A 10,749-nucleotide genomic window follows, 5' to 3' on the forward strand; every position below is an offset into this window, starting at 1 on the left:
GGTGGTCCATACTCACCGAGCCTCTCAGCCGGAGCGTTCTTCACTGGTCGATGTGCTCAGGTGTCCGTTTCAGCCGACGGCTCTTTACGTGAATTCAGGTTTGACCTGTTCAACAGTTTTGGTCGGTTGAGAATTACACAGTTTATGCATATTTTACATATTTTATACGCAATTATTACCTAAATATTACGCAATTGTGTGTGATTTTTGTGAGATGCAAACACAAATGTGTGTTCCACGTATGTCTACAGACTTTTCACGCATTAACTTTTCATATCACGTATACGGCGCACATATCACGTTACAATTATATAATTGATCCACGAATCACTAATGAACTGCAGATAAACATCACAATAATCACACGGTTCATTTTCTACGTTGTTTACGTGTTCTTTGTGTGTTTATTCCTACTTCTTATGTGGTTTTAACGTGGTTCATTCATCTTTGAAAATTTCACGTAAAGACCACAACTTTTCTCCCTTTTTCCTCGTAGATTCACGTCTGACCGGTTTACATCTGTGCAATATGCACAAGATGTAGGTAGTGGCTGTGAGACGCGGCCTGAAAAACCATCACAACTTTAAATAATGACTCGCAGGACCAGCTTCTTACACTTTTTTTTTTATTCTAGCAGAATTTGTCATAAAGATCAAAGGAAAAATGCAAGCTCACATTTCTTTCATTCAATGCTTTTTATTTTTTACGGCTCAAATGGATTCCTGCTTCCTCTTGCTTAGCTGTAGAAAGTTATTGAGGTGATAGAACCATGTGAGGTCCAAACGTTTGCCCACCGCTGCTCTAGAACAACATCAACCATCACTGCTCACATGTGTTTGTTTGCTGCTGCTTTCATGACTACTTTCTTTTCCACGCTGACAGAGATAATGGATGTCGGCCCTCCTGTGTTGGGTCTCCGTGGTGACCGTCACTCTGCTCCTCGCGGTGTTAGTATTGAACGAGTTATCGCGATACATCCCATGATGCAACATGGCCTCTGAAAACTGATGACATTTCCCCCTGTACTGCATCTGAAACACAAGTGGGTGTTGGTGTCACTGAAAGGAGGTTTCTAAAACTCAGAGGAGGTTTCTGAGACTCAGATGAGGTTTCTGAGACTCAGGGGAGGTTTCTGGGACTCAGAGGAGGTTTCTGAGACTCAGATGAGGTTTCTGAGACTCAGAGGAGGTTTTTGAGACTCAGGGGAGGTTTCTGAGACTCAGATGAGGTTTCTGAGACTCAGAGGAGGTTTCTGGGACTCAGAGGAGGTTTCTGAGACACAAATGAGGTTTCTGAGACTCAGATGAGATTTCTGAGACTCAGAGGAGGTTTCTGAGACTCAGAGGAGGTTTCTGGGACTCAGGGGAGGTTTCTGGGACTCAGAGGAGGTTTCTGAGACACAAATGAGGTTTCTGAGACTCAGATAAGATTTCTGAGACTCAGAGGAGGTTTTTGAGACTCAGGTGAGGTTTCTGAGACTCAGATGAGGTTTTTGAGACTCAGGTGAGGTTTCTGAGACTCAGATGAGGTTTCTGAGACTCAGATGAGGTTTCTGGGACTCAGAGGAGGTTTCTGAGACTCAGGGGAGGTTTCTGGGACTCAGGAGAGGTTTCTGAGACACAAATGAGGTTTCTGAGACTCAGATGAGATTTCTGAGACTCAGAGGAGGTTTTTGAGACTCAGGGGAGGTTTCTGAGACTCAGATGAGGTTTCTGAGACTCAGAGGAGGTTTTTGAGACTCAGGGGAGGTTTCTGAGACACAAATGAGGTTTCTGAGACTCAGATGAGATTTCTGAGAGTCAGAGGAGTTTTTTGAGACTCAGGGGAGGTTTCTGAGACTCAGATGAGGTTTTTGAGACTCAGGTGAGGTTTCTGAGACTCAGATGAGGTTTCTGAGACTCAGAGGAGGTTTCTGGGACTCAGTGGAGGTTTCTGGGACTCAGTGGAGGTTTCTGAGACTCAGATGAGGTTTCTGAGACTCAGATGAGGTTTTTGAGACTCAGGTGAGGTTTTTGAGACTCAGGGGAGGTTTCTGAGACTCAGAGGAGGTTTCTGGGACTCGGTGGAGGTTTCTGGGACTCAGTGGAGGTTTCTGAGACACAAATGAGGTTTCTGAGACTCAGATGAGATTTCTGAGACTCAGAAGAGGTTTTTGAGACTCAGGGGAGGTTTCTGAGACTCAGATGAGGTTTCTGAGACTCAGGGGAGGTTTCTGGGACTCAGAGGAGGTTTCTGAGACACAAATGAGGTTTCTGAGACTCAGATGAGATTTCTGAGACTCAGAGGAGGTTTTTGAGACTCAGGGGAGGTGTCTGAGACTCAGATGAGGTTTCTGAGACTCAGAGGAGGTTTTTGAGACTCAGGGGAGGTTTCTGAGACACAAATGAGGTTTCTGAGACTCAGATGAGATTTCTGAGACTCAGAGGAGGTTTTTGAGACTCAGGGGAGGTTTCTGAGACTCAGATGAGGTTTCTGAGACTCAGATGAGGTTTTTGAGACTCAGGTGAGGTTTCTGAGACTCAGATGAGGTTTCTGAGACTCAGAGGAGTTTTCTGGGACTCAGTGGAGGTTTCTGGGACTCAGTGGAGGTTTCTGAGACACAAATGAGTTTTCTGAGACTCAGATGAGATTTCTGAGACTCAGAGGAGGTTTTTGAGACTCAGGGGAGGTTTCTGAGACTCAGATGAGGTTTCTGAGACTCAGGGGAGGTTTCTGGGACTCAGAGGAGGTTTCTGAGACACAAATGAGGTTTCTGAGACTCAGATGAGATTTCTGAGACTCAGAGGAGGTTTTTGAGACTCAGGGGAGGTTTCTGAGACTCAGATGAGGTTTCTGAGACTCAGATGAGGTTTCTGAGACTCAGATGAGATTTCTGAGACTCAGAGGAGGTTTTTGAGACTCAGGGGAGGTTTCTGAGACTCAGATGAGGTTTCTGAGACTCAGATGAGGTTTTTGAGACTCAGGTGAGGTTTCTGAGACTCAGATGAGGTTTCTGAGACTCAGAGGAGTTTTCTGGGACTCAGTGGAGGTTTCTGGGACTCAGTGGAGGTTTCTGAGACACAAATGAGGTTTCTGAGACTCAGGTGAGGTTTCTGAGACTCAGAAAAGGTTTCTGAGACTCATATGGGGTTTCTGAGACTCAGATGAGGTTTCTGAGACTCAGGGGAGGTTTCTGGGACTCAGAGGAGGTTTCTGAGACACAAATGAGGTTTCTGAGACTCAGAGGAGATTTCTGAGACTCAGAGGAGGTTTTTGAGACTCAGGGGAGGTTTCTGAGACTCAGATGAGGTTTCTGAGACTCAGATGAGGTTTCTGAGACTCAGAGGAGGTTTTTGAGACTCAGGGGAGGTTTCTGAGACACAAATGAGGTTTCTGAGACTCAGATGAGATTTCTGAGACTCAGAGGAGGTTTTTGAGACTCAGGGGAGGTTTCTGAGACTCAGATGAGGTTTCTGAGACTCAGATGAGGTTTTTGAGACTCAGGTGAGGTTTCTGAGACTCAGATGAGGTTTCTGAGACTCAGAGGAGTTTTCTGGGACTCAGTGGAGGTTTCTGGGACTCAGTGGAGGTTTCTGAGACACAAATGAGGTTTCTGAGACTCAGATGAGATTTCTGAGACTCAGAGGAGGTTTTTGAGACTCAGGGGAGGTTTCTGAGACTCAGATGAGGTTTCTGAGACTCAGAGGAGGTTTTTGAGACTCAGGGGAGGTTTCTGAGACTCAGATGAGGTTTCTGAGACTCAGAGGAGGTTTCTGGGACTCAGTGGAGGTTTCTGGGACTCAGTGGAGGTTTCTGGAACTCAGAGGAGGTTTCTGAGACTCAGAGGAGGTTTCTGAGACTCAGAGGAGGTGTTTGAGACTCAGAGGAGGTTTCTGGGACTCAGAGGAGGTTTCTGGGACTCAGAGGAGGTTTCTGGGACTCAGTGGAGTTTTCTGGGACTCGGAGGAGGTTTCTGGGACTCAGTGGAGTTTTCTGGGACTCAGATGAGGTTTCTGAGTCTCAGAAAAGGTTTCTGAGACTCATATGGGGTTTCTGAGACTCAGAGGAGGTTTTTGAGACTCAGAGGAGGTTTCTGGGACTCAGAGGAGGTTTCTGGGACTCAGTGGAGTTTTCTGGGACTCAGAGGAGGTTTCTGGGACTCAGTGGAGTTTTCTGGGACTCAGAGGAGGTTTCTGGGACTCAGGGGAGGTTTCTGGGACTCAGAGGAGGTTTCTGAGACTCAGAGGAGGTTTTTGAGACTCAGAGGAGGTTTCTGAGACTCAGAGGAGGTTTCTGGGACTCAGAGGAGGTTTCTGGGACTCAGTGGAGTTTTCTGGGACTCAGATGAGGTTTCTGAGACTCAGAAAAGGTTTCTGAGACTCATATGGGGTTTCTGAGACTCAGAGGAGGTTTCTGAGACTCAGATGAGGTTTCTGAGACTCAGAGGAGGTTTTTGAGACTCAGGGGAGGTTTCTGAGACTCAGATGAGGTTTCTGAAACTCAGATGAGGTTTCTGAGACTCAGGGGAGGTTTCTGGGACTCAGTGGAGGTTTCTGGAACTCAGAGGAGGTTTCTGAGACTCAGAGGAGGTTTCTGAGACTCAGAGGAGGTTTTTGAGACTCAGAGGAGGTTTCTGGGACTCAGGGGAGGTTTCTGGGACTCAGAGGAGGTTTCTGGGACTCAGATGAGGTTTCTGAGACTCAGGGGAGGTTTCTGAGACTCAGGGGAGGTTTCCGAGACTCAGATGAGGTTTCTGAGACTCAGGGGAGCTTTCTGGGACTCAGTGGAGGTTTCTGGGACTCAGAGGAGGTTTCTGGGAATCAGTGGAGTTTTCTGGGACTCAGGTGAGGTTTCTGAGACTCAGAAAAGGTTTCTGAGACTCAGGGGAGGTTTCTGAGACTCAGATGAGGTTTCTGAGACTCAGGGGAGCTTTCTGGGACTCAGTGGAGGTTTCTGGGACTCAGAGGAGGTTTCTGGGACTCAGTGGAGTTTTCTGGGACTCAGGTGAGGTTTCTGAGACTCAGAAGAGGTTTCTGAGACTCATATGGGGTTTCTGAGACTCAGAAGAGGTTTTTGAGACTCAGAAGAGGTTTCTGAGACTCAGATGAGGTTTCTGAGACTCAGGGGAGGTTTCTGGGACTCAGGGGAGGTTTCTGGGACTCAGATGAGGTTTCTGAGACTCAGGGGAGCTTTCTGGGACTCAGTGGAGGTTTCTGGGACTCAGAGGAGGTTTCTGGGACTCAGTGGAGTTTTCTGGGACTCAGGTGAGGTTTCTGGGACTCAGAAAAGGTTTCTGAGACTCATATGGGGTTTCTGAGACTCAGAGGAGGTTTTTAAGACTCAGAAGAGGTTTCTGAGACTCAGAGGAGGTTTCTGGGACTCAGTGGAGTTTTCTGGGACTCAGAGGAGGTTTCTGGGACTCAGATGAGGTTTCTGAGACTCAGGGGAGGTTTCTGGGACTCAGAGGAGGTTTCTGGGACTCAGATGAGGTTTCTGAGACTCAGGGGAGCTTTCTGGGACTCAGTGGAGGTTTCTGGGACTCAGAGGAGGTTTCTGGGACTCAGTGGAGTTTTCTGGGACTCAGGTGAGGTTTCTGAGACTCAGAAAAGGTTTCTGAGACTCATATGGGGTTTCTGAGACTCAGAGGAGGTTTTTGAGACTCAGAAGAGGTTTATGGGACTCAGAGGAGGTTTCTGTGACTCAGTGGAGTTTTCTGGGACTCAGAGGAGGTTTCTGGGACTCAGTGGAGTTTTCTGGGACTCAGAGGAGGTTTCTGGGACTCAGGGGAGGTTTCTGGGACTCAGAGGAGGTTTCTGAGACTCAGAGGAGGTTTTTGAGACTCAGAGGAGGTTTCTGAGACTCAGAGGAGGTTTCTGGGACTCAGAGGAGGTTTCTGGGACTCAGTGGAGTTTTCTGGGACTCAGATGAGGTTTCTGAGACTCAGAAAAGGTTTCTGAGACTCATATGGGGTTTCTGAGACTCAGAGGAGGTTTCTGAGACTCAGATGAGGTTTCTGAGACTCAGAGGAGGTTTTTGAGTCTCAGGGGAGGTTTCTGAGACTCAGATGAGGTTTCTGAAACTCAGATGAGGTTTCTGAGACTCAGGGGAGGTTTCTGGGACTCAGTGGAGGTTTCTGGAACTCAGAGGAGGTTTCTGAGACTCAGAGGAGGTTTCTGAGACTCAGAGGAGGTTTTTGAGACTCAGGGTAGGTTTCTGAGACTCAGAGGAGGTTTCTGGGACTCGGGGGAGGTTTCTGGGACTCAGAGGAGGTTTCTGGGACTCAGATGAGGTTTCTGAGACTCAGGGGAGGTTTCTGAGACTCAGGGGAGGTTTCTGAGACTCAGATGAGGTTTCTGAGACTCAGGGGAGCTTTCTGGGACTCAGTGGAGGTTTCTGGGACTCAGAGGAGGTTTCTGGGACTCAGTGGAGTTTTTTGGGACTCAGGTGAGGTTTCTGAGACTCAGAAAAGGTTTCTGAGACTCAGGGGAGGTTTCTGAGACTCAGATGAGGTTTCTGAGACTCAGGGGAGCTTTCTGGGACTCAGTGGAGGTTTCTGGGACTCAGAGGAGGTTTCTGGGACTCAGAGGAGGTTTCTGGGACTCAGTGGAGTTTTCTGGGACTCAGGTGAGGTTTCTGAGACTCAGAAGAGGTTTCTGAGACTCAGAAGAGGTTTTTGAGACTCAGAAGAGGTTTCTGATACTCAGATGAGGTTTCTGAGACTCAGGGGAGGTTTCTGGGACTCAGAGGAGGTTTCTGGGACTCAGATGAGGTTTCTGAGACTCAGGGGAGCTTTCTGGGACTCAGTGGAGGTTTCTGGGACTCAGAGGAGGTTTCTGGGACTCAGGTGAGGTTTCTGAGACTCAGAAAAGGTTTCTGAGACTCATATGGGGTTTCTGAGACTCAGAGGAGGTTTTTGAGACTCAGAAGAGTTTTCTGAGACTCAGAGGAGGTTTTTGAGACTCAGAAGAGGTTTCTGAGACTCAGTGGAGGTTTCTGAGTCTCACAGGAGGTTCCAGCACTCACCGGCATTTCATGCACTGTTGGTTTGTTGCTGCCGTAGGTTTGGTTGGATGTTCGGTATAACGGATGAGTCGGCTTCACTCTGAGACACAAACAGAACAAACCACGCATTAGTACGAAAACAGCTGACGGTTCGGGCAGGGGTACAACGACCTAATTTCATAGGGGTATGCTGCCACATTAACCCCCCCCCACACACACACAAACACACACACACATAAATGAACATAAAAAAACATCCCATCCACCCCTCCTAAAGATATCTAAACACCCACACAACACTTTTATTGTTTAAATGTATAAATCTCATTACTTCTTATTTGATCTTGGAATATCAGAACATTTCAGTGAGCTTTTTTCAATTGTGTTTTGCCTCAATGATTCCCCTTCTGAGTGATGCCTTTGCCTCAGCCCCCTCCTCTGCACCTCTCTGTTCTTCTCCTCTTCTGTTGTGGTTTGACTTTCTTTAGTTTTGTGTTTTGGTTTTCTTTTTGTTCTGTCAGGTTTTGAGTTCAGTTTCCTGTTTTTTTTTGAAAGGTTTCCTGTTTTGTTGTAGTATTGAGTTTTACTTTTGGTCCCCATCTGTCCTTATCGTTATCAGCCGTGTCTCGTTTGTCTGTGTGTATTTAAGTCCTGTCTTTCCTTCCTCCTGTGCTGCTCCATATTTTTCTATTTCCACATTCAAGTGTTTTTCCAGTTTCTCTCGCCTGCTCAAGCAGTGGATTTTGGTTTCTAGTTTGTTTTTAAGTTATTAAAGATCTTTCTCCCCTGGAACCTCCTCCTCTCTGCACCTGGGTACTCCCTCATCCCCCACCGTGACATCTTCATCATCAGCCGATTGTCTCTCTATCATCATCATCATCATCTGAACCTCTCTCCTCATTCTTCTCTTGTCATGTATGTCTGCACTTGTTTTCCCAAAATAAGTGAACAGGTGGTCAGCAGAAGTTTAAACCAGAATGAGCATCTGGGTTTTTATTACTTCAATAGTTGAATGATTCCTACCTGAAGTCATCTCTGCTCTCTTTTCTATCAGATGCATCACCAACCTCACGTCTGTCTCCTTCACCTCTTCTGTGTTCTTCTCCACTAAATCCTACGACAAGCAACAATTATTTAATGTTTTAAATAAATTAAACAACTTTCTTATGCACATTTTTTGAAATAAAGAATACTATTTTAAAAAGGACTGACTTGGTCTGAACTGGCTTTGCCCTGAATCTCCACCATCAGACCAGCCTGTTTCTTTCCTCCTTCTGTCCTGATTCTTTTTCTTTTTTCTCGTCTTTCTCTCCATCCTCACAGCTGTTTGATATAAACTTTGTGTTAGGAAGAAAGAATACTTAATACTATAAACTATATATAAAATAGAAACATTTTTAATTTTTATATTATATTTTTGGATATCGGTTAGTACTGGAATAGAATAGAATAGATTTCTTTATTGTTGTCAAACATCTCCAAATGTTCAACCGAAGTCCAAAATGTTGTTCAGCCAAAGTGAAATTAAAAGCAACAGGCTGTAAGCTAAATAGTCACTCAAAAACAATAATTATCCAAACATTTAACAATAAAAAAAAGAAACAAAACACCATCTAACCCACCATCACACACAGGAGCAGCTTTTATCATCATTTAATGCTGTTTCAGTCAGTGGATAAAAACCTTTTCAGTGTTTTGGTACATCTCACTAAAGAAATTATTTAAAACAAAATCAGCACAAACAAACTCCTTTATTTCCTCTTCATGATAATTGATGCTGTAAATCCTGCTCAGTGCAGCTGCAGGACACCAGCAGCTTCAGCCTGAATGTTTTTATCACGGCTTTAACGTTCCTGCTGTCTCTCAACCATTTAGAGAAACGTTTCTTCATCCTCACCACATCTTTGTCCCTTTTGCGTTTTCTGTTTTGATTTTCTTTTGCCTTTCTATTTAAAGCGCGTCTTCGCGAGAGCGCGCAAGAGCGTTCTCGAGGACGTGCTGGATTGAACTCTGTTCAAAACCCGAGGGAGGAGCGGCTGCAGGGGGGGGGGTTACGATGTGCTTCTGTTACTGATCATATCATGTAAATATTTGTGCACAAACAGCTGTGAAATAAAAAAAAATACGAACTCTAAATAATTTTCACAACTTTGGTTTGGCGCCCCCTTTGGCCGGCGCCCCTGTGCGACGCATGCGCTGCAGACCCACTTTTCTTTATGGCAGCGATGAAACGCCATGGCTATAACAGTGAGGAGAAATCATCTGTGTTCAAGTCAAATCTGAACAGAATCCCTTCTGTCACATGATCGTGTGCCGCGCACGAGCCAATTATTTACCTGAACACACCTGAGGAGGCGCGGAGACCCCGGTAACCCTGGCAACCTCCGTTAAAGCCCTTCTACTCACGGACAAACAACACCGAAACGGCGCGCGACATACCCGTAACCATGGAAACAGTCGGGGTCGTTGAACCTCCGTGGCAGGTCCGGATCCGTCCGGTAAAAGTCGCTGGTCTGAACTTTCCGGTTCTCCATGGCCGCTGCTCAATGTCACCAAATCACACTGCGGTTGCCGTGGAGACTGACGTCACTCTCTGGTTCCTCCTCTTTCAAAGCTAATAGCTAATCATTAGCTTTTGGCTTTTGTTGATCCTTTTATTTTCTGAACCTGGGGGTTGCTGGAGCCTATCCTTCTTTTAATGAATGTAATTCTTTGCTCATTTGCTGAGCTGAAAGCTGTAACTACGGAGGCCCAGGAGGGTCTTTTAACCAAGCTTTCATGAAATGTGAATCAAGTACAAACTTTATAGAAAATGAGTTTTTTTTTCAATAATGAATTTACAAAAATATATTTCTCATGAATATGAAATATTGTAATAATCTGTGAACCAAATCAAGCTCTGGTTTGGATTTAAAAACGATCTTCATTTCACGGATTTGTTTCATGAAATAGTATTTCAAATCTGGGAACACTTTGTACTTTCTCCCATTATTTCAATATTATATTTCATGACTTTTTACAGCAGTTTTGACAAAAACTACGCTTTAGAATAATGAACGATTAAACAAAGAAAAGCATTAGGATATAGACATGCATTTTTCCAAGAAGAGTCAGTATTAGTTGTTAATTCCTCCCCACAGCCATCAGACTGTACAACACTGTGTTACAGTGACACTCCACGGTCCCAGGGTGTTTTTTCATTCACTCATTTATTTATTTATTTTATTTTGTTGTAGTTGTTGTTTTTCAATTTTAAATTGTTTTTTATTCCTGAACAGTTTTTTGTTTTTGTTTTTGGTGTGAACTTCATTAGTTATTTCTGTATTTTGAAAAAAAAAATTTGTAATGTTTTTTTTACAGTTTACATGTTTTGCAGGCCGCATGTTTTTTACACTCTTGCAGCTGTATTTATTTAATATTTAATATTTATTTTTTTATTTAATAAGAATCTCATTTTTGATAATAATTTTTCATAATAATTTTAGTAATATTTTTAATTATCTAATATAAATGTAATTTGTGATGTCCTTTATTGATGTTATATTATATAGATTATTTCTGAATGTCGTGTTGCTGCCACAGAGAAATGAAATTTCCCCATTGTGGGATTAATAAAGTCATCTATCTATCTATCTATCTAACCACAAAGCCAGGTCACATGGGCCTACATGTACGAGTACAGAAACAGAAAATTCTTTCAAGTTGGGCCGACTTTTTCTAAGACTTTTTCCAAATTCATTTCTGATCATATTCTTCCACCTGTTCACC

General features: G+C 44.4%; 1 protein-coding gene across 1 annotated transcript; it reads right to left on the reverse strand.

The window, feature by feature from the left end:
* Positions 1-608: 608 nt before the first annotated feature.
* pierce1 (piercer of microtubule wall 1) lies at positions 609-9,720 on the reverse strand. Its single transcript, XM_004072838.5, has 3 exons — positions 9,421-9,720; positions 7,003-7,081; positions 609-1,031 (listed from the first exon to the last, which is right to left on the reverse strand). Exons 1-3 carry the CDS (start codon positions 9,513-9,515, stop codon positions 813-815), a joined length of 393 nt encoding a protein of 130 aa, XP_004072886.1. The 5' UTR covers positions 9,516-9,720; the 3' UTR covers positions 609-812.
* Between the last annotated feature and the right edge of the window lie 1,029 nt (positions 9,721-10,749).

This window comes from Oryzias latipes, chromosome 9 (genome assembly GCF_053564925.1).
Source record: "Oryzias latipes strain Hd-rR chromosome 9, Olatipes_Hd-rR_3.1".
Lineage (NCBI taxonomy): Eukaryota > Metazoa > Chordata > Actinopteri > Beloniformes > Adrianichthyidae > Oryzias > Oryzias latipes.

Bases quoted from the DNA above. Each gene is read 5' to 3' on its own strand.
- pierce1 (XM_004072838.5), bottom strand. From the start codon at position 9,515: ATGGAGAACCGGAAAGTTCAGACCAGCGACTTTTACCGGACGGATCCG. The intron at 7,082-9,420 runs GTATGTCGCGCG...TTTGTGTCTCAG, and splicing joins GACTGTTTCCATGGTTACGG to AGTGAAGCCGACTCATCCGT. The intron at 1,032-7,002 runs GTGAGTGCTGGA...CTTGTGTTTCAG, and splicing joins CAACAGTGCATGAAATGCCG to ATGCAGTACAGGGGGAAATG.